The sequence below is a fragment of the Varanus komodoensis genome, unplaced genomic scaffold (assembly GCF_004798865.1).
Source record: "Varanus komodoensis strain SLA01 unplaced genomic scaffold, ASM479886v1 scaffold5, whole genome shotgun sequence".
NCBI lineage: Eukaryota > Metazoa > Chordata > Lepidosauria > Squamata > Varanidae > Varanus > Varanus komodoensis.
In genome coordinates, this window is record NW_025336087.1 from 9,473,637 (window position 1) to 9,497,783 (window position 24,147).

General features: G+C 38.4%; 1 protein-coding gene across 6 annotated transcripts in view; it reads left to right on the plus strand.

The window, feature by feature from the left end:
- Positions 1–24,147, plus strand: part of MAST4 (microtubule associated serine/threonine kinase family member 4) — a 268,657-nt gene that overhangs the window by 163,440 nt on the left and 81,070 nt on the right. For all 6 annotated transcript variants that reach the window (XM_044446093.1, XM_044446094.1, XM_044446095.1 and 3 more), the window contains one exon: positions 15,099–15,187. In XM_044446093.1, the coding sequence (XP_044302028.1) occupies positions 15,099–15,187 (89 nt within the window). The remainder of the gene's footprint in view (positions 1–15,098; positions 15,188–24,147) is intronic.

A 24,147-nucleotide genomic window follows, 5' to 3' on the forward strand; every position in this document is an offset into this window, starting at 1 on the left:
TGGGTATCATCAGCGTACTGATGATTCCGCAGCCCACACCTCCTGATGACCTCTCCCAGCAGTTTCATGTAGACGTTAAAAAGCAAAGGGGACAAAATGGATCCCTGCGGTATTCCATGGCATAGCTGCCATGGTGCAGAGCCATAGTCCCCCATAGTCACATAATATTATGTGATTAAAGGTGATCCACAAGGCTGTCTTTGTGATACAAAATAAAAACATTGCAGAAATCAATAACAGAAGACACCGAACAAAGTTAGAAGTTGATTCCATACTGAGCATCTCTCCTCTTCTCCAAACTGAAGAGACCTGACTTTACCTTTAAGGGGGATCTTGCTGCATTTGGGCCAATTGCTGGGAACATCTAGCATTTTTAATTGGTCCATCCTTTTAACCTCCCTCATATCTCAATATGCTCCCCAGAGCATATTCCCCTCTGAACTAGAAACTGCCTGGTTTTCAGTGACTGCCATCTCTGTTCATTGGTCTTCGTATTTCTGGTCTGAATTCCAACTCCACTTCTACTGAATCAGAATCTGAGTCAGCAATCACTGAAGGCTGCATTATGGGAGAAGAGGGCCCAAACCTAGAACTGTTAGAAAGAAAAAACATGGTCTTATATTATTGGTAGTAGTTACTGTATACAGTATATCGTAAAAAATATTGGAAGAATAGTACAATCACAAAAAGAAAGCAATAGAGTTTATGTATAGTGCATTTGCTTTGCATACCACAGTTAATGACTCAGTCCTTCATATCTCCAGTCAACAGATTTATGTAGCAACTAATGGGACCCCCCCCCCCCAGACTCTAGAGAGTCACTTCTAGTCAGATACCAAATGCAACTTGAATGGCAAATAGGCTGACTAGAAAAAAGATGGCTTCCTATGTTAAATGTAAAATTGTGCGCTTTAGTCAGCCAAAGGGAAGCTAGCGGTAGTATCAATGTATTTAAAGTACTTAGAATACTTAGGTTTATTATTCTGAATTACTTGACACAAAAGTAGAAATAAATGGTCTTGTTTGAAATATCAGACTTGTGTTAATAAGTTTTACTTGTAACCATTGCTACTGGATATTTTTTGTTTGATGTATTTTTAGTAAACTAGAATTCTTGATTTAATTCATTTGGGTGGTAATTCAAATAGATAATCGTAATTGTGCCTTGCAAATCCCTCAGCAATCTCAATTTGGTCATGTCTAGTTAGTTACTTGACATCTTGGGTGCTGCCCATGCCTTGCATTTGGAAGAAGTTTTATTGCTTGCCTATATTAAGTAATCTTAGCCTCAGTCACATATGTTTATCTCCTGAGTAAGCAGCTTGAGTCTGTTCTTAGCAGCTCTAATTAAAGCTTGATTTTTGGTAATATGATAGTATGCTAAATGTTTGATTTCTTAAGCATGAAAGTGAAATACATGTTGGAATCAGGAAGTGAGTCAAGCTATTTTAATGTAATTTTTTATAAGCAGATATGAAGCAAACCAAAAATGTGCAATGTCTGAGTGCAAAGCAGATTGTTTTTATTGGATCAGAGAAAGCCTATAAGAATTTTTTCAAGAATTCAAGAACTACCTTTGATAGATTAGATGTCACAAGTTTATTTAGTCAGAACTCTTGAGTGTTTGCACTACCATAGACTGTGTAGAGAAAAATCTTAACTCCTGCATTTATACCTCTTTGTAAAGGTAAAAAGAACTGGGCTTTTTGTTGTATATAATAAACAGCTAGGCACTGCAGCATGTGTATTTAATTATTACTGGTTGTAAGTCAAGCACCATAAGAACAGTTTCACAGACTATGGGCCATGTTGGGAAAGCTTGAGTTCAGGGGGAGTAACTTAATTATCTGGGCTACCCAGTGTGAATGAGAAAATGAATGAATGATGGAATTATTGTATAGTAAAGACCATGCAAACCTGAAGAGATTTCCCATGATGAGATTAGGCAAAATGACCCTTCAAGTAATGGCTATCATAGTCCTGAGCAATCATAATAATTCACCTTGAGGTGAGAGAAGAAAACAACAGATGCATGGAAATTGCTCCATCAATAGCATCCAGCAAACACAAAGAACACACCTGTTGACCCATAGAAAGTACACATGGTCATGTAGCTGACAGCGATAAAGAGATAATAGCATCAATAGCAATCAAACAATGATTAGCTTAAGCCTGACAAAAAATAGAAACTTTCATGCTCCTGTAGAAGCAAATTCAGGAAAAGGAATATAATAACTAGGCACTTAGCAAATACAGGTAGGCAAGCTTTGGACACAGACCTGGCCACCAGCTAGAATGTGGACTACTTACACCTCTCCCACCTTCACAAGGGACTGCTGTTGAGTATTTACTGCACAGTACAACCAACAGAGAGATTAGACTCCCTCTCCTTTCTTTTGAGCTTTGATTTATTCATAAGGCTGTTAGGCAGAAGGCAGTTCACCTTTTTAGAAATACAGAGTAGATTAGAATTTCAATAAGAATATTTGCTGTCTAGACAGCATCAGATTAAGAGCTTGTACCTCTTCTATATTTTCTTCTGAATATACTTTCCTTTTGTTTCTTGGTGTGTTGTGTATCCATGTTAATATAAAGCTAGGTCGCATTCCCCTTGGCAGCATCCTTTACTACCTTGGCAAAGGATCCCAAACTCCCTAGTTATCCATGAAGGCAAACACCACTTTTTGAGCCATATTGTTCCCTAAATATACTCCTCTTTTTGTTATAGAGGAGGAAGATGGAGTGATACATAGAAAACTGAATGAAAGTCTTTAAGAGAAACAAGAATATTTTGAACAATGCAGGAATCTCAGCCTATTTTTTATTGAAATAATACTTACTTTTATTAATAAGGCAAGGTTCTATCCATTCAATGATTTTTATCCTAGCCTATTTGAACTAAGCAGAGTATAAATTAAATAAGAATTCCTTCAGTATGGATGTAGAACCAGAAGCAAAAGTTTCCTATCTCCTGTTTGTTGAAATAGGAGGAGGGCATATGAATTCAAGGGTTGCTTCTGCTCAAGCATTTAACTAAACCATGACTTAATATTATGTTTGAACCTAGTGCTTGTCTTAGTTGATTTTATTGAAAAGCATCAAATTCCATCTCAAGATATGTTTTCTGTTATTATGAAGCACAAAAATAGCATGATATAACATTTGCCTTTTACTGACTGCTGGTATTTATCTGATATTTAGATTCTTTATTTTGGAAATTATGTATCTGTTCAACAAAATTCAGTTGAACAGGGTTTGAAAGTGGCTTACAGATCAATAAAATGAAACATGAAATAGTTACTTCATCAGAAAAGTAATAGTATAAAAATAAGAGAGGATGATAGTATGTACCCAGAAATGAAGATAGATAGAAAAAAAGAAAAGGAGAAGGATCCAAAGAATTGGGCAATTCACAACATAGAAAAAATCATTTGTCCCTTATCCTGAAAATTATGATTCCAAAAATATATAAACAAGGTCTAGTTAAACCTGAAACCTGGAATAACACCTTGTAAAATAAATTTTGTTCACCATTCAATATTGTTTTCAAGTAGGAGGCTGTACAAATTCCTGTACCTGTAAATCTACAATTTTAGATTTTTGTTTCTTCTTTTAAATAATCAAATATTTCTTTCATGTTCAACTGTAAAGTGATAAATCTTAATTAAATAAACTGCAAATAAAACTTGCCAGTTAACAGTTGTGCCATGTTCCAGTCCTCACAACTGCACTTTTGATGGCTGCCCTGTTAGTCTGGGCCCAGTTCTCCAAATGTAACTCTTAAATACCAGATAAGTGGACAATTTAAGAGTGGATGAAGTAGCTGATCTGGTATGTATAATGAAGACCTGGGTGGGAAAACAAAACTAAGTTAGTAGCTCCCATTTGTGTCCACTGGGATAAACTGGAGACCTGGAAGGGAGGTTGCTGTGGTCATTTCTGTCTCTTCTTCTCCAGACGCCCTAGATGACAGGTGACAAAGAAAAGGCAGAAGTGCTCTCTTCCTACTTTGGTTCAGTTTTCTCCTGAAACAAAATCTATGAACTTCCTCAAGAAGGGGTAGTACAAGCTGGAGGAGCAGGATGGCAGCCCAAGATTGATAGGCAAATGATCAAGGATCACCTAATTGAGTTCACCAAGTTAAAATCTCCAGGGCCTGATGAACGCCATCCTGGAGTCAAGATGCTGGTGGAAAAAACTCTCAACCACTGTTGATTATCTTTGAGAGATCATGGAGGACAGGAGAGGTGCCAGATGACTAGAGAAGGGCTAATGTTGTTCCTATCTTCAAGAAAGGAATAAAAGAAGAACCTGGAAACTATAGACCAGTCATTCTGCTGTCAATCTGTGGGAAAATTCTGGAGCAGATTATAAAGCAGTTAGTCTGCAAACGCCTTGAAAACAATGCACTGATTACTTGAGCCAACATGAATTTCTTAAGAACAAATCCTACCAGACTAAACTGAATGAATTTTTTAATTGGATAGTCTCCCTGATGGATTGAGGGAATACTTTGGACATAATTTTGACTTCAGCAAAGCTTTTGACGAAGTGCCCCATGATATCCTGATTAACCGACAGTGGGCTAGGTGGAACAATGATCAGGTGGATCCACAGCTGGCTACAGAATTGGACTCTAAGAGTGCTTATCCATGGTACCTTCTCAAACTGCTGCCACATCACGTTGACTCATTCAGCATGTGATCTACAATTCTGAAGTCATTTTCCCTTGTAGTATTGTTGAACCAAGCATGTCTCACATTGTAATTATGCACTTGGCTTCTTTTTCCTAGGTGCAGAACTTGGCATTTGTCCCTGTTGAATTTCATTCCATTGTTTTCAGCCCAGCATTCCAGTCTATCATGATTACTTTGAATTTTGTTTCTGTCTTCCAGGCTATTAGCTATCCCACCCAGTTTTGCATCATCTGCAAATTTGATAAGTATTCCTTGCACTTCCTCATCCAAATCAAGTTTCCCTCCACACAAACTGTAATATTTGATAGTAATTGGTAGTATCTGCAGAGGCCAGCAATTTAACAGACAGAGAAACAATGAACTGTGATGCCTTCTTTGAATTATCAAGGGGTATAATTTTCATAGACTATTAATGATTAACTAGGTATCTTCCCTTTGCCAAACATGAAGCATAAAAGAAAGTGATGAAGCAAGGAGATAGATTTTCATTTGTATTCCTCAGTATCAGTTCTGGTTGTCTGTCAGACCATAATGTGATTTGAAGAGATTATAAATATAAAGATAGATAGATTGATCATTGGTTTTGGGTTTGAGTTTTTGAAGCAAAAGTATGACTTTATAAATGAGGGTATTCTAATGTCCTCAGTAAAATTTTTGGAAGGAGTAGTTATCGTTGTAGACTTTGTATTGGCTCACACCCTAACAGAATTAGCAAATATTTACAATGTTCAGTAGAAAGTAAGTATACCAGAGAGGGGAGAAATCCCCTCTCTTTTAAAAGAGTTGTGGCAATGGGGTATCTCAGGGTTATTTCCACTGCACTAACGTCTGCCTCCAATAATTTTTATATGTTCCTCACCTGGGTTTTATCTAACTTGTAAGGTAACATTTGAATTACCTAATGAGGGCAGTTCCCTAACTATTTATATATGCATATGTGCTGTGATGTTAGATCTTTTACTGTAAAATAATTAAAGTTAATTCTTTCAATAAGATATGATGTGTTACTTTAGAGAATTCTTGGTGTTTGTGGGTATAAAACCAGTCTTATGCTAGTACTTCTATTTCATATATCACTACAGTATTTGGATGAAATTGTAAATGTAAATCTGCACTAATACAGAATACAATGAGTAGTTGATGGGATTTTTAAAAGCATAGAATTTTAGTAGCTAACAGAATAGCTAGTGATTTATTCCATACTGGGAAGGTCTTCTACTTCATCTAACTTTCTCTTCTTCTCTCTCTGATCACTTTTTCCTTTTGTTGGGATTGGGTTTAAAAAAACCATTTTTAATGTTCAAACACAGCCTTATTCAGAGCCCTCCTAACAACTTCACTGATGATAAGCCTGTGTTATATACTAATGGGAAGTAGGAACTAGTTTGTCATAGTTTATGGACAGTGATATAGCATAATGACGAAAGAAACTGAGCTATGAATATTTATTTATTTATTTATTTATTTATTTATTTATTTATTTAAGATATTTGTATGCCGTCCTTTGCGAAAGCCTCAGGATGGTTACACAAATAAAATTCCAATACATAACAGTATAACATAAATTAATGACCCACTCTGGCTGCAATTAAAATATGGTAATAAAATTTGTAGTTTGAAAGCATGCAAATGCAAGTAGATAAGAAGGTACCACTTCAGGGGGCAGGTAACAGCATTCCGTGCACTTCGGTGTTTAGTCATGCCGGCCACATGACCATGGAGACTGCGGACAAACGCTGGCTCCCTTGGCTAGGAAACGGAGATGAGCACTGCCCCTAGAGTCAGGCATGACTGGACTTAATGTCAAGGGGAAACCTTTACCTTTACCTTTAGTAAAATTCAATATTAAAACTTGTTAAAATATTGATTAAATAAAAAGGTCTTAACCTGGCACCAAAAAACGTATATATATTTATTTATTTAGAATATTTATATGCCATCCTTTTGCAGAGCCTCAGGATGGCTTACATAAATAAATAATAATAATAATATAAAACATGATACAAATAAAATTCCAGATCCACCCTGGCTGCAGATTAAAACAAATATAGCTAATATTAAAAGTTATTAAAATATTGTTGGAATAAAAAGGTCCTAGCCTGGCGCCGAAAAACAAATAACGACAGCGCCAGGCAAACCTCTTTGGGGAGCGCATTCCATAGGCGGGGTGCCACCGCAGAGAAAGCCCTCTTCCAGGTACTTAGCCTCCTAATGTCTTTCACGGAAGGTTCCCAGAGTGAGGCCTCTGCTGCTGATCTCGGAGCGGGAGGGCAAATTTGGAAGAAGGCGTTCCTTTAGGTATCCAGGTCCCAAGCCATTAAGGGCTTTATAGGTAATAACCAGCACCTTGAATTGAGCCCGGACTTTGATGGGAAGCCAGTGAAGCTGGTAGAGGATTGGGGTTATATGAGAATATTGCCCAGTCCCCGTCAGCAACCTGGCTGCTCTATTTTGCACCATCTGAAGTATCTGGACTGTCTTCAAGGGCAGCCCCACATAGAGCACGTTACAGAAATCCAACCGGGAAGTAACCAATGCATGTGTCACTGTGGCTAGGCAATCGTCCTCGAGGTAGGGACGCAGCTGATGGATTAACCGAAGCTGAAGGAAAGCACTCCTTGCCACCGCTGTCACCTGAGCTTCCAGGGACAGCTCTGGGTCGAGGAGCACTCCCAAGCTACAGACCCTGTCCTTTAGAGAGAGTGCAACCCCATTCAGGGCAAGGTCCAAGTCACCTACCCAGGAGCTCGAACCACCCAGCAACACAACCTCCGTCTTGTCTGAATTGAGTTTCAATTTATCGGCCCTTATCCAGCCCATTACCTCGGCCAGGCACCGGTTCAGTACAGCCACTGCTTCACCTGGATTGGTTGAAAAAGAGAGGTAGAGCTGGGTGTCATCACCATACTGATGATTCCGCAGCCCAAACCTGATGACCTCTCCCAGCAGTTTCATGTAGATATTGACTAGCAAGGGGGACAAAATGGACCCCTGTGGTACTCCATGGCATAGCTGCCATGGCGCAGAGCCAAAGTCCCCCAGCACCACCTTCTGAAATCAGCCGTCGAGGTAGGAGCTGAAGCACTGCCAAGCAGTGCCTCCTACTTCCAGTCCCGCTAGCCTATCCAGAAGGATACCATGGTCGATGGTATCAAAAACCGCTGAGAGGTCCAGGAGGACCAACAGGGACACACTCCCCCTGTCTCTCTCCCTGCACAGGTCATCATACAGGGCGACCAAGGCAGATTCAGTACCATACCCGGGTCTGAAGCTGGACTGAAATGGGTCTAGATAGTCAGTTTCATCCAAGAGTGATTGGAGTTGTCCTGCCACCACCCGTTCTAACACCTTGCCCAAAAACGGGATGTTGGCCACCGGTCTATAATTGGCGGCCATCTCTGAATCCAGGGGTGCCTTCTTTAGGACCAGCCTGACTACCACCTCCTTTAAAGGAGGAGGCACCCGGCCGTTCCTCATAGAGGCGTTAATGACCTCCAGGATCCAGGCACCAATCCCATGTTTGGCTTTGCTCAGCAGCCACGATGGGCAAGGATGACAGCGCCAGTCGGACCGGATCTCTCTGGGGGAAATACCTGATCTTGGACTTGAGCATAGTTCTGGAACTTCCCCTCTGCCAGTGCCCTAGTGAGGCCACAGCTGGGCTATGCACTTTCTTCTGCAGGGACGCCTGACTTTCTTGCTGCAAAGAAGGGAAAAGTTGTCAGCTTCCTTTCACACACCTGCTGTATGTTGCCTTTGTCAGCTGATGACAGTTGCCAGACACATAGTTATTAGCTGATCTCATGTCAGAGCCTTGTGCTTACTTTGGATTGTTTTAATGCCATTGCCATTCTCATGCAACAACATAGAAGCGCAGTCCCCTCTGAGTGGAGGAGCAATAGGATGGGCTCAGACAACATGATAACCCACATGATAACGCATACTTAAGAACTGAGAGTTGGTCTTGAAATGTGAGTGTCCACGTTGCCTGAACCCTGTTGAGTTAACAAGTTCTGACTGATTGACTAGAAACGTTCCATTTAAAAAAGCCAGGGTTTGTTGTTGGGTTATTAACAGTGGTTGGGTTTTACATGGCACATCAAACAATCCTGTTCAGTTTCCATGGCACGCAGATTTTTGCCCAAATTTACCAGTCAGATGATTGCATGGTTATCCAGGTATTCATCCCAGCAGCCCCATGAGTGTAATCCCTGTCCTTTTTTATTCTTGTTGAAGGACTGCACCAAACCTCTTCTGATTGGTCCAATGCAGACCTGAAATGGGTTTCTCTCTTGCCTCTCCCAAGTGCACCTGCATATCTGTGGTGCTTCCCAGCCTTTCCAGTCTCCACAGAGATTTTTGTTAAATGAAAATAAACAGTTCCACCATGATTCCCCCGGCTATTGCTGTATATTTTATGCTGTCTGCCTCTTTCCAACAGTAAACGGGAAGACAGACACATTGCTTGGCCAATGGGAATAAAACAAACAATGACATGTCTGCAGCTAGGAGAATGATGGCAGTAGAAACTGAAAGCTAGGTGTGCTTCAACTGCCTTGGTGTTTCCGGATCAACAGTGGAGAATGGGAATCCTGGGTCGTGACAACTGAAGAAGCATGGGAACCTTAGACTAGTGATTTTTCTGTAGTTTCAGAAAGCTAATGCTACCATGCAACATCCCAATGGCAAGGTTTCACCAAGGCCTCTTGTGCCATGCAAACCTGCCCAGTGGGTTGTTCACCATGGTTTGTTATCTTGGCTGGTTTTAGACAACATAAAAACACATTTCAACAGAAGTCCACAGTTCAACACTAGCTAACCTTCAGCTTTTGAGTGTGCTGCTGAACACAGAGAGACAATGAGAGCCTGGAGGATGAATTTAGAAGCAAGTACTGGAGTTGGATCTTGGAAACACTTCAAAGCATGAATGCTACTAGCATTCGATAGAATAGTACACAGGTAAGAAATGAGGCAGAAATGGATAGGAACACTAGGTATGGCATTCAGGGAATAGAAGTAGGTATTAGAACATATGGCACCATAGCTGTGGAACTATGCAGAGCTGGTAGTCAACAACCATCCTAGTACTTGCCTTCTAATTTGGAGGTTTCTGTGCTTGTCATTGTTTTATTTTTACTATCTTCATTCAACTTCTGGGATTTTGCTCTGAAATGTTTTTGTGTAACTCTCTAGATCCAATATTATACTTGAAATGAATGTGTTCTGTTTAAAGTTGCTTTCCTTTGTATACCTACTTGTTTCTAAGGCTTGTTGAGACTTAGTGGGAGTCAGGTCTGAATAAACATTCCCAGGAAAATGGAGAGGAAGGTAGCTGTAGTCTCACTTTGTAAAGCAAAAGCCTGCTCAAGGCAAAACAGAGATCAACACTGTGGAGAGCAGATGTAGCCCACTGAAGGCCCTGGAGTAACACAGGGAAGGAAAAAAGAAAGAAAGAATGACTTCTAACTTAACAGTTGGTGGGCAAGAAAAGCTCAAGGGGCAGTGAATCTGGAGAGAAACAGAAAGACTGTATTTGTCTTGTTCCTTAATCCTCTGTTGGAACAGACTGTAGTACCTCAGCAAGTAAAATGTGCACTATAAATACTGAGATACATATTTCTTCACAGATTCTTGGACTCAGCCCTGGTATTTGAAACAAAGCAATGGGGCTGAATCCTGGCATGGATACAAATTTGTTTTTTGCTCATTTTTTTGCCTTTAAAGGCAAGATAGATGTTTGTGTACTGTGAAATTAAGTTTGTTCAAACTGACAGAAGCATTGGAAATCTCCATGCTTTGTGAACTCCTTACATAAGATGAGTAAAGCACGGGGCTTTTATGCCTCATTAGAGTTAAATTTAACATTTGTGCGTTTGCTACCTTACTGATGAATATCTGCATTACATGGATAATAAACTAAAAATATGGAGCTTACCAGGGCTTAGGAACAATTTAATGTACCCCTACTCTGAATGCATGTATGTTTTTATTGTAGGTTCATATCTTGTAGGCAACCATTTTAACGACAAGTGTTTACTGTATAGTTAAGCTAAACAATTCTGTAAAATCTTGCTTGACTTATTTTTACCTTAATCACGCTGTAACTTCTGAGACAGTAACTCTAACAATAAAGTAATGCTGCAACTTTTATGCAAGTTTTGACATAAAATGGCATACAACTCCCAGCATGCCCCAGGCAGCTATGCTGGGATTTGTCAGGATTTTTTCTGTCTATACTTGCATAGGATTGTACCCTAAGTCAAGTAAGCTATATTATGTATTTAGGCTTTGGCAGGGGGTACAGATACGCTGTTTTTTCATTTTTGTGAGGGTCCTGTACTCCTAACCCCCGTGAATGAGGAGAGGTGACTGTACATGTATGAAGTCTTTTCCTACTCGTGGGAGCATTATTCATGGAGTACACCTGGTCCCAGATTAAGAATGAATTCCATACCTGAGATAGTCTTTAAGTCAAATTTGTATGTAATTCAGATCACGTATATAAAACGCTTTAACAAGCACTTCCATATACACTAAATCATATTAAACACAATACAACATTATAATAATGATAATAATGCTGTAATAATAATTACAGGTACTGGGGAGGGAGGGAGGGAATCTATATGTAGGTTTAAAGTATAGTTCTTTAAAAAGTGTGGCTAAAAAGTAGAAAAATAGTTAAAAGATAACACTTCTTGAACTAACATTAAGCCTAACATAGCTTGATGGTGATGAAGATGGGACTGCTGTTGGACCTGGTGCTGAAGAGTCAGAGTTTGATCATGCTGCTGGAGGGGCGGAGGGTTACCATTGGAGTTGCTTTCTAGTTCCAGCTTCGCTGTTCACTGGTGCTGCTTGCTGCAGTCTCCCTCATCCTTCCTCACCTTCCCTTTCTTCCTCCTTCCTTCCTCCCTCTCCTCTCAGCCTGCAGGTTCCTGCCTGCCACTTGAAGACAAGGTGAACCTGATGCTGGAGAGTCAGGGTTTGATTATGCTACTGGAGGGGTGGCTTCCTGTTACGTGTTACATATTTTTTTTAACCAAATAAGCAATTATTGACATTAATAGCAGTTGCTTTGAACATGGTTCTGTAGAGGAGAGGCCTTGTTCATTGTTAATAGGATTGCTAAAAGGGTTTTTACAATAAACTTAAAACATGAGGCATAACTTGTCAATGTTTTTAAATAGGTCTCATTCAAGCAGTTGCTATATTCTTAGTCATTTGCAATGTCCATGCTGAACAGATGAGCTACTGGATGAAGTTTGCTATTTCGCATGCTGTTGTGCAGCATAGTTGGCTTTCTGTCATGTGTGCTTGCAAAAACAGCAAATATATCTTGAGTCATAAGCCAGCCCATTTCATAACATGTTAAATATAACCTAAATTAAACTTGTTCAGTGTAGATGATGTGTATCAATACCTTGGCTTGCAGGACATAGTCTCCTTCTCCTGAAGTGATTGTTGCTATACTTTTTTAGTATTAACAAAATTGTCTCTGCCATTCTCTGACTAGCCATCCCCAGTGTGTCTTCATCACAATGCACTGTGTTTCTACATGGCATTTAGAATTTAATGTTTGTGTAGAGAAAGTTATCCTATAAAGCCCAGTGTATCACTGTATTTGTTGTAGCTTTTCTAATATGTATTCTTTTTACTCTTCATCTTCTATTGAACCAGCCTTTTAGGATGACAACAAAATTAAGGGCTACACTGCAGTGGAGTGCAGTAATCAGCCCAAGCTGTTAAAGGTGCTGCCATAATACTTTACAACCCATATCCATCTTCATTAGAAGTGTAAATATTAATAATTAAGGATGTTAAAAAGAAATCATTATAAATGATTAAAACAGATGCCAGATTTCATGTGAAAAGCACTATGAGAAGTAATTGCTGTCAGCACATCCTCTCACCCTGCTCTTTTTAGCAATTAACCTTTATTGCTGATAATTTACCCTTGTATTCAGAGAGAAACGGGTTTCTCTGAAGAAATATCATACATAACAGTGTCATTATCTGTGGTGCTTGATTACTTTATCATGTGCCACACTGAAATACAGTTTTATTTTAATGTTCATTTGTACATCCCTTATCTGTTCAGTTTATTTCCTGTGAATATTCATATAATACATGGTCGTGCCAAAAGGTTTAATTCTGTTTATTGATCTGAATTGTGATGGACTTTTATTTATTTGACATGCTGAAAAAATGTAGACCATCTTTGGAAATGAAATGGCCATCAATGTGGTTGTATCCCAATCATTGTAAAGGTCTACATTTAAAGGGGTAGGCATAATAACTGCTTGTGTTCAGCTAGTATTAATAGCTTCCATTTCAAGCATGACCTTTCTCACTAGCACTAAGTTCATTTAAAAAGTTAATAGACAATTAAATGAATAAGAGAACATGCCTTTTAAAATAATAATGAAGTGCCTTCCTCTCACCCAACATATCTTAACAGACACTTTACATTTAAAGGTAATACAGATATTGTAAACTGGTAAGCTATTCTTCAATATATTGCAGATTGTAAAATAAAACCATAAAAATGAAGTAATGCATATTCTACTTCCACTGCATGTGTTGGAGCAATTCCTTGGTTTTTCAGTATTTAGTCCCTTTCCATCCCGGCTAATAACTGCTGCTGTACTTGTATGGAAAAAAATGGAGTATTGTCACAAGTTCACAAATGTAAACAAGATTATAGTTAAGATTATTTGTACTTGGCACTAAACATATGAACCAAGAAATTCAAACTCCTAATTATATATGCAAGGCATTAGGGACACAAAGATAGGTCTTACTGGGATTGAGGTAGTTTTTGGGTGGAGTACTGAGGCAGATCCATTTGAGGGTCAATTCATAAACAGTTCCAGTGCAAGCTATGTTTCTGAGCTTGTGTGAAGATGCAGGGAGATACAAGGGCAGGCAAAAGAAGTTCACAGACACAGAGGATGGCCAGAATAGGAAGACAAGCTGAAATAGAAAAAGACAAAGCAGTCATGTAAAGAATGTTGTAGTATGACAGTTTTCTAGACAAAGATCCAGAAGTGGAAGTATTTAAAGCTAAATCAGTTTATGAAGACCACTGATTGTATAAAGGGTTCAAACCTTTGCAATGCCTGGGAGAACAAATATAATCTTTCTTTTCTAAGTGTCCAGCAATGAGTTGTTCAACCCAAGAGATACTAGCATCCAAACCCCAAGAGACTCAGGCGTACTGGATACTGAGGGCAGTTATTCCTATTTTTCTCTTTACAATTTTCAGCGGAAATGATGTGGGCTGTTTTCTATAGCATTGACTGATTTTCTATTATTTTTGTGTTTGCTTTGCTTTTATCTTTTATAGTACCTTCCGAAGGCTCTAACCTTAAAAGTTGCCTAAAATAATTTGAAATAAAATGAATAAACATAAAAACTATTATCATCTATCCTTTGTTTTTTAACCCAAAGAAAGTTGAACGATACTTTATTTCTATGGTGTATAGAAATGCAAACTATTCTCATTTTGGGCACATTGTGTGTATGTATATGTGAAAGAAAGAGAAGGGATGCTTCCTATGTTTATAAGTATTTTTAAAGGATATTTTAATTCCCGATCTTACATTTTTGAAGCACAATATTCATAAACCTATTAGCTTCAGTGAGATAACTTGCCTGTCTGAGTTTTTAAAATGGAGAAACTATTCATAGGTGTGTTTGAATATAATTATAGGACTATGAATACACTTAAAGAAAATTTGCAGTGGCCTTCTCAGTGGAAAGATGAGTTTCGTATTCATGTCATAATTATCTGTAATTGAGAAAAATAGTGATTTACAGTACTTGAGATGAAAAATGTATGAGTGAAGGAACACATTTATCTTTGTAGGATATGCCTGGTCTCTTTACGAAAAGCACAGATGTGAAATTTGCCTCAATAATTAGATTTTTAATTAGTATATGATAAGATAGATAAATTATTGCTCTGTTCACAGTTAGAAAATCCATGTAAACTACCATATATTGAATGGTGGTTCTAAATGGTTATCTTTTTTTCTGACATATTTACGTATTATAAATAAGGAAATTGTTCTGTATCAAATGAAATGTCAGTGTTAATAGTGTAATGTCACAATGGCAGGTGGATTTCTGTGCTGGATAATAACTTTGTTATAATGTGGCTATAATTAACCTTAATGCTTTTGCTCCTGCTGATCTATGGTATATAACCCATTTTTACCTTTCTTTATGTGGTAGAATTCTAGAGTCACCTTTCTACCACCCCATTCTTCCTATATTCACAATGTCTATAACAAGCCAGTAATCCTGATTTTAACAAAGGATTGGAATACAGGTTTAATGATGCACGTTTATACCATGTATTAGTTGCTAAATATAAGTATTCTTATCTTCCTACAGTTGTCGGACAAGTAATCGAAAAAGTTTGATATGCAATGGGCAGTCTCCAGCTATGCCTCGGCCTCATTCACCACTGTCAGCTCACATGGGTAAATTTACTGTTTTCATATTATTAAAAAAATCATTTTTTTCTGAAATGTTTTTTTGTTTGTTTAAAATATGTGGATTTATTTATTTATTTTATTTAAAACATTTTAATGCCGCCCCATCGCAACAAAGCCTTGGGGCGGCTCACAACAAAACAAAATACATGAATATAACAATTAAACAGTAAAAATATTAAAATCCGGTGCATCTCGGCTTAAAAGATTTAAAATCCTATAAATACAAATAAATGAACAATTAAAATGAGATTTAAATAAAAAGGTCTTAGCCTGGAACCAAAAAACAAATAAAAAAATTTATGCTCTAACTTAAGCATTAATTTATAGTCTTGGTAACGATCATTGATCTGATGTTCCTTTTGGAGAACTCTTACACTAGTAGTTCCAGTAGTCATTGCTAAATCAGATTGGAGTGCAGTTCTTTCTAAACACATTTTATATCAGTGTAAATTAGTTGTTGGCATCACCTGCCAACTTATCTTCCATAAGTTTCTCAAATGAGCAATTGATGTTAGTTACTCTAAATCAGTGATCAGTGATTACTAATTCCTTGCACTCCTCCCATAGACGTTACAGTTTTTGGCTGGCTTTTCTGGCCAAGCCTGATACCATAGTGGCAAGCCCCATCGCATAGCAATTTCTGACGTGAAGGCAAGGAAAACACAACAGGTTGGGTAGGCTCGATTGGAGATCCCTAAGTGCCTCTCAGCAGCATTGTTCAGCACATACTGACTTTTCTATTGGAAAAGCTAATGGGAGAATGGCTAGTTGGGCGACACCCTTGGTGCCTCCATCTAATATTGCCCAATAAACATATACTTTACAAGTGGGAGAGTGGCCACTTAAGTGACACTGTATGAAGGATGGGTCAATCTGATGACAGCAGTGGAGAGGTCTGTCCCTGTGTAGCCACTCATCATACTTGCCAATTGCAGAAACTGTTCCTTTCACCTCAAAGAGCAGTCCCACGTAAATATAAATTACATCAAGAGGTATATTTTATTTATTATTGAATAAAGGCATCCTATGCCTGTTCCTTCACAGAGAGACTCACGATCAATCTGCTGATGACCTCTCATGGAAGCCTCATATAGGTGTAAAAAATATGGTTGACAGAATAAAAATCTGTGGAATGCCATAGCTTAGTTGCCAAGGTGAAAAAGAAGTCCCGCAGCCCTCGCCAAATGCTATATCCTGCAGCTATGAGTAAAGCCACCATTCCACCCTGTTGATCTAATAGAATAGCCACTGAGAGCTCAAAAAGGATATACTGTCTTCTTTCTTTCCTGTCTGTAGTCATCTGTCAGACCACTGCAATGCCAAACTTGGGCTTGAAGCCAGACTTAAAAGGATGAAGTCAGATTGAAATAAGTCAAACCTCCCTCTGAGAACTCATCCATTTCCTTCCAAAGAAACTTACTGAAGAAGGGAACATTTGTGACTGCGTGATGCTTATAATAGACCTTACTCTCCCTGCAAATAAGTGCAATAGTATTTTATACAAATGGGCAGCTTATGGATGATGATGGTGCCCTTGAGAAGGACAACTAAAATGGTCAAGAGTTTGGATGAGCTCTCCTGTGAGGAAAGGTTACAAGAACTGACTAGAACTTTGTTGAGTTTAGGAAAAAGGCAAGACATTGGAGGCATGATATACATACAGGTGTACAAAATTATGCCTCATTTGGAGAAAATGGTGAGAGAAACTTTTTTTTCCCTTTCCCATAATACTACACCCAGGTTTGTCCCATGAAGCTATTTGGTGTGAGGTTCAGGAAGAAAAAAGGACAAATATCATAGTACATTGTTAAACTATGGAATTCATTTCCATGAGATATGGTGATGGCCATGCGTTTGCTTTAAAAGGGTCAGCTTTAAAGGAAATTGGACAAATTCATGGAGGAGCATGCAAATCTTGATGACTCTCTGCTGTCTACAGTATCAGAGTCAAATATACATCTCAGGGGATCTTGGGCAGGAGGCTGCTGTTTAAATTCAATCTTGCAGGATCTTGCTTGAGGTGTCCTGTGGGCATCTGGTTGGCTATTGAGTGATCCAGCATGGTTCTTCATATGCTGAAATGCAAATACTGTTTATGCGGGTACACAGTCTCCATCTATATTTCTTCTGTGTAAGTGGAAACCACACCCCAGGATCTTCATAAGGCTCTTGTACTGGGGAAGTGGCCAGGTATGTGCAAATGCTCAGCGCTTCATTTAATGCTGGCAGAAGACTTGAAAGAGTATCGCTTGTCAAACATTTCTAGAAAAATGGTGTCTGTAACAAATCTGCAATTTGTAGTCACTACTAAAGGTTTTTAAAATCTCTTCCATACACAAATATAATTACCTGGTATATTTAATAACACCATCAGACATTCAAAATACTTTAAAATCATGCATGGATAATATCACCTCAATTTTGCATTTTACATGGTAAGTAAAATGTGGAGTTCTGGAGGGAAAATGAGAGCTCTTCAAGATGACAGCTAATTTTTTACTGATAAGTCTGCTCTGAGGACCATTTCACACTTCACATTTTATGCAGAGAGAGTGATTAATGGTATTTCAGTGCTCATCTCTCATATTCTCATAGTCAATAATCTCAAACGTCTATCAGTTTTGACTGATTCATGCAAAAGCATATATGCCTCTTAAGTTGAAAAATACTGAGGATAGCTAATCACATTAAAAGTTTAAACTACTAAAACTTGTTAAAATGGTGATGAAAACATTTCAGAGTAGTGTTTCATGACAGATAATGAGCAACACTATAAACATAACACTTTCCATGGTATTTTCCACTCTACCTCACGTTATGTAATTTTGGAAAACTTTAAGAATCTTACTTCTTTTGAATAAGTGCATGTTCCAGTCACAGAGACAGTACCTTTCTTGTTTGTACCCGAGAACAGTTGGTCATGGAACCAACAAGAAGGGAGACAACCCTGGGCTGAATCCTTTAAGATCCTGCCTAATGTGAGATACGAGTATTGTAGGTTGGAAACTATGACCACGGTGCTATCAGATTAGAAATATATTTAAGAGCAGATTTGGCAAGGAATTAATCACTTGCCAGTAAAGGTAATCATTAATAGAAACATAGAATCATTTAATTGTAGAGTTGGAAGGGGCCAGAAGGCCATCAGGTCCATCTTTCTTCTCAATGCAGGACACCAAATTAAACCATCCCTATCATATGGCTATCTAGTTGCATCTTCACTGCTTCTAGTGTGTGAAAACCCACAACCTCCCTAGGTCATTGGTTCCATTGTTCTACTGTTCTAACAGGATTTTTTTACCCTGATATCTAGGCAGAATTTGGTTTTCTGTAACTTGAGTCATTATTCCATGTCCTGCTCTCTGAGATGACTGGAAAGAGATCCTGTCCTTCCTCTTCATGACAGCCTTTCAAGTACTGGTAGAGAGTATCATATCTCCTTTCAGCCTTCTCTTCAGATTGGAAGAACTGGCTAAACATGCCCAGTTCTTCCAATCTGTCCTCACTGGGCTTTGTTTCCAGTCCTTGGATCATCCTCGTTGCCCTCTTCTGAACCCTTTCCAGCTTGTCTGCATTTTGCTTAAACGGTGGTGCCCAGATAAGCCTAACCAGTGCTGTGTAAAGAGGAACTAGTACTTCATGTCATTGATGAAAATGTTGAAGAGTACTAGGCCCAGGATGAACCCTGAAGTACTCCAGTTGTTACGCACAGTTTGAGAAGATACCATGGATGAGCACTCTTTGAATCCAGTTGTGTAGGCAGCTGTGGATCCACCTGATCATTGTTCCACCTAGCCCACTGTCGGTTAATCAGGATATCATGGCGCACTTCGTCAAAAGCTTTGCTGAAGTCAAAATTATGTCCAAAGCATTCCCTCAATCCATCAGGGAGACTATCCAATCAAAAAATTCATTCAGTTTAGTCTGGTAGGATTTGTTCTTAAGAAATCCATGTTGGCTCAAGTAATCAGTGCATTGTTTTCAAGGCGTTTGCAGACTAACTGCTTTATAATCTGCTCCAGAATTTTCCCACAGATTGACAGCAGAATGACTGGTCTATAGTTTCCAGGTTTTTCTTTTATTCCTTTCTTGAAGATAGGAACAACATTAGCCCTTCTCTAGTCATCTGGCCCTTCCACTGTCCTCCATAATTTCTAAAAGAATAATCAACAGTGTTCTGAGAGTTCTACTGCCAGCTCCTTTATGATGAGTTCTAGTCTAGGATGGAGTTCATGAGCCTAGGATGGAGTTCATTGGGTCCTGGAGATTTGAACTCAGTCTATTCAATTAGGTGATCCTTGACCATTTGCCTATTAATCTTGAGCTGTCATCCTGCTTTTTCAGCTTGTACTTTCACTTCTTGAATAAGTTCATAGATCTTTTTTGGGAGAAGACTGAGGCAAAGCAGGAAGTGAGAACTTCTGCCTTTCTTTATCGTCTGTTATCATTTTGCCATCCACACCAAGTAGTTGTCTTTTCTTTGTCTTTTACTTTGTACATATCTGAAGCAGGCTTTTTGTTGTTTTTAGCATCACTCACTAGTCAGATTTCATTCCTATCTTTAGCCTCCCTGATACCTTTCCTGCAATTCTGTGCCATCTCCCCGTATTCTTCTGTTGTAGTCTGGCCTTCCTTTCACTCTCTATACATGTTTTTTTGTTGTTTTTGTTTTCAGATCATCTCTAATGTTTTTGTGAGGCTGCACAGGCTTCTTCTGTTGTCCTCTACTCATTTTCCTTGTTGAGATTGTTTGTAAGTGTGCCTTTGGAATTTCCGGGGATTTTTTTTGAAAAAAATCCCACCCATCTTGGACTCTTTTTCTCATTAGAGTCACTTGTCATAGGATCTTACTTGTCATTTGTTCTGAGTTTATTAAAATTGGCTTTCTTGAAATCCAGGATAAATGGTTGGCTACATTTGTCTTTTGCTTCCTTTAGAATCAAGAATTTTCCAACTCCCAGTCTGGCTAGCTGCTCCAGAAGGATACCATTGTCAATGGTACTGAGAGGTCCAGGAGAATCAACAGGGTCATACTCTTCCTGACTCTCTCCCAGTATAGGTAATCAGACAAGGCTGTTTCCAAGCCAAAATCAGGCCTTAACCCTGACTGAAATGAATCAGATAATCAGTCTTACTAAGAGTGCCTAGAACTGATTGGCAGCCACCTTCTTCATACCTTTGACCAGGGAAGGGATGTTTGCTGCTGGACTAAAGTTATTAAGGTCTTTCAGGTCAAGAAAGGACTCTTTCAGGAGTCATGGAACCACTCCCTCTCACAAGGAGGTATTTATCACCTCACTGGTCCAGGCTACTGTTTCTTCCTTACTAGCATTTATAAACCAGGAGGAGCAAGAATCCAGCCCAGAGGTGGTTGCACAAGTTGTGTTGCTAAATGTTTTCCCACAAAAATTAACTGGCAGTTTCTTGAAAAATTATCTTCCTGCCAGGGTACATAACTAGTTGCAGATCTAAGGGTCAAACTATGGAGAATGTGAGTTCTTGAAAAGTAGCCTCAACAATAAAATTCCTGATTTTATCACCAGGTTACTATAAACTAACAAAAAGGATAATAGAATGCACACTGGTATATTCTGTCTATATGATAGTACTGAGAAAATTTAAGGTAGCTCTCAAGTAGTTTCAACAACGTTTCTAACTGAGGCTGTGAGTTTATAATACATTTGGAATTTAAAGGAACTTAAATAGTTAACATAGTTAATCTCAAACTCTCTTAGCACTGCTAGGATATTAATGCATCAAAAATTTATGTTTCATAAATAGTTACTAAAATGCAATAATAATCTGTAGTTCCTCATGATTTCTGAAACTGTGTATTTTTAAAAAATATAGCTATATGCATTTTGGTTCCCTGTATATTGCCATTAAATACAGTATTTTTTTTTGAAATGTGTATTAACTGTTCTCAGTATTTTCTCCCTGGAGGTCATAGTGTTAAGTATCTATATAATGCCTGGCTCCTGCAGTCAGGTTTACAGTATCAGGCCAGAAATGTCAGTAGAAATCTCAGCAGCATATGAAAAATCTGAAGCCTAAAACATACAACATCCAGCAAATCCCTGGAAACAGCAGGGTTTGAGTAATAAGCAAGCAGTGCACATATGGGGCGGGAATTATCTGGCACTAGTTTTCATTTGAAAGTCTCTCAGGTACTGCCTTGCAGATAGGTGGACAAGGGCTGAGAGAAATGCTGTGAGTGATGAAGGTCACAGACAGAACTCCAGATGTAATATTTTCCAGAGAGCTGCTCCTTAAATGCACAGTAAGATGATTCCCCTCACCCCCCACCTCGTTTGTCTGTGGGTTTTCTTTGTGACTGTGTGAATCACTCCGACTTGATCAGTTCAGCATGCAATGTGATGCAGACTTCCTTACAGCTAAATATTAAAATTAATTGTAATCACTAATGGAATTGAGCTAATTAGGAAGGAAAATTGATCAGTTAAATCCATCATTGCATTACCGAGCATTTGCTAGTGCAGTGGGATTTCTCCCCACAATTCTTCATGCAACCCAGAAATCTGCTCTGAAAGGTTTCCTTGCCCTTTGGACCAGTTCTATATTCAGTGTTTTGTATCCCAGAATTAATGTGTAGAAATTGCACATGCAATATTAGACGAGCTTGGCAATCTCAAAGCTATAATAATGTTTTCAGGTTATTACCCCTAACGTGTGTAAAAAGAATACATAAATATCATTGAAAAAACCCCACATATACATGCACAAAATTGAATCAATTAGTAGTAATTTTAGTGGAAGATAGCTGAACTCTGTTGAAATAGATGAGTGGTTGCCATCATATCATACATTCTTTTTTGGGTCACTAAATTAGTCTGTGTTTTTCAGTAACACTTTTCAGTATATTTCTGCAATTTAAACACTGTAGCGTAAACATGCTATTGTCTTTAAATATTCACAACTTAAAAAACTCTACATAATATAACTTTTAAATCACATAAGTGAACTTTAATTCCCTTCTCCCCTTCTGATCAAATACTTGGGGTGCATCTGGACAGAAATAACATTGTGTTCTTTTTGTTAGCTTTGTTGTATACTAAGTAGATTTAACATAAACAAAGTTCTCTCTGGGACATTACACCCATTTTATATGCAAATTGAACATTGTCTTATGTAAATGACCCTATGCAAATTACAGAATTTGCATTGGAATTTTTTTCCCAGCATTTTCTGGAAAACTGATAACACTGCCCCATCTCAGTTCTTCTGGATGAGCTGTTTTCATCAGCAGAACACCACCATTCTATACAACTTAATGTATTTGGGAAGAAATCGTAGCTGTTCAGATGTTATTTCTTTCTGGTATCTTCTGTAAAGCTTTCTGTCTATTCATCCTAAGTGTTCAAGAAGTGACTTTCTAATTTTCTTATCTGTTAAATTCCATTGTACCACTACAGATATGCCATATTTCCTGTATATTATAGCTATATTTTATTAATTTGGTTATAGTGCAGTTTGGCAGCTACTAGTTGCTGTCTAGATGGCTTTAGGGGGCTTCAGAGTCTCAGCTTTGATCTCAGAAACTTGCTCCAAGATTGAAACTGGAATTCCAAAGTTAGAGCACTCTCCCTTTGCCCTCACAACTGTCATGGAAAGAACTACACTAGCTGTGTCCCTGAGTTTGCAAGAGTCACCTTGGAGATGCCATTTTGTGAGCAACCCGGGGTATGGGAAGGGGAAGAGACAGGCATGACCAACATATGTAATTTCCTGATGGGAGAAGTTTTAGGGGATCTTCACTTTCATATTCTCCCAACCCTCTGTAGTATGTCGGTGATCATCTGAATGTGGAGGGTTGCAGGCAACCACATTGGATTGTGCTGCCTGAGTCTCCCTACGTGAATTAACCTTATATTTAATTTCAGGAGAAGTTGAAATCGGGAACTCTCAAATTTGATTAACTATTCCCTAAATTACTTACTTATGTTCATTGAGAATAGAGGTAAATTTTACTCTTCCCAAATTAAAACTACAGTGTGTGGCAGTGTGTTTGTTCTTACCAATGTCTGGGAAGCGTCCTCTCTCCTCTAGGAAACAAAATCTTTGCTGTCTTGAAATTATCAAAGTCCCCAAAGCTAGCTACAGCAAGGAAATCATGGTGATGCTGGGCAGGGTGTGTGTGTTAAAAAACAGGCATGAAGAGTCAGCTAAAGCAAAATTGAAAGTCTAAATCCAGGAAGGCTATTTCTGCATTGTATACAAGAGGGGGAAAAGGATACAGATTTGCATAAATTAGCAGTATTAATTTGTATGAATATATGCAAATTGAGAAAAGTAGTACACTTAAACAGTATATCTAACTATAGTGGGAAAGACCAAAGGCTTTTAGAGCCACAGTTTGATGGTTTTCTGCTCTACAGAGGGAATTGTAATTCACCAGTAATGCTTCGGAAGGTCTAGAGCAGGGGTATCCAAACTTTTGGCTTCTCTGGGCCACATTGGAAGAAGATGAATTGTCTTGGGCCACACATTAAATACATAAACACAAACACAAAAAAGGAGCAAAAAAAAAAAGCTCTGTACATAATATTTGTGATATCTGCCTCCACAGATGAACAAAAAAGTCCTCACATAATAATCCTAATTATGTGGTGCCTGATTTGGAGAGTCTTTTAAAATCATTGAGCAGGTCCCAAGTTTGCAGTCTGTAATATAGAAAATGAACATATCTAAGTAATATAACTTCATGATTTTTTAAAATTATTTTTATTGTAAAGGTAAAAGAAAGGAAGGGAACATAAAACTAGTGGGATATTTGAAATTGTGTTTGAGAAACTAATGCACCAATATCTGGCTTGATGGGAGTAGTTGCAATTCTCAGTGAGTTCTCAAGGTACTCATCAGTTATTTTGTTTCTAATTTTACTCTTAGTGCATTTCATTCATGAAAATAGTTGCTCACAAATGGAA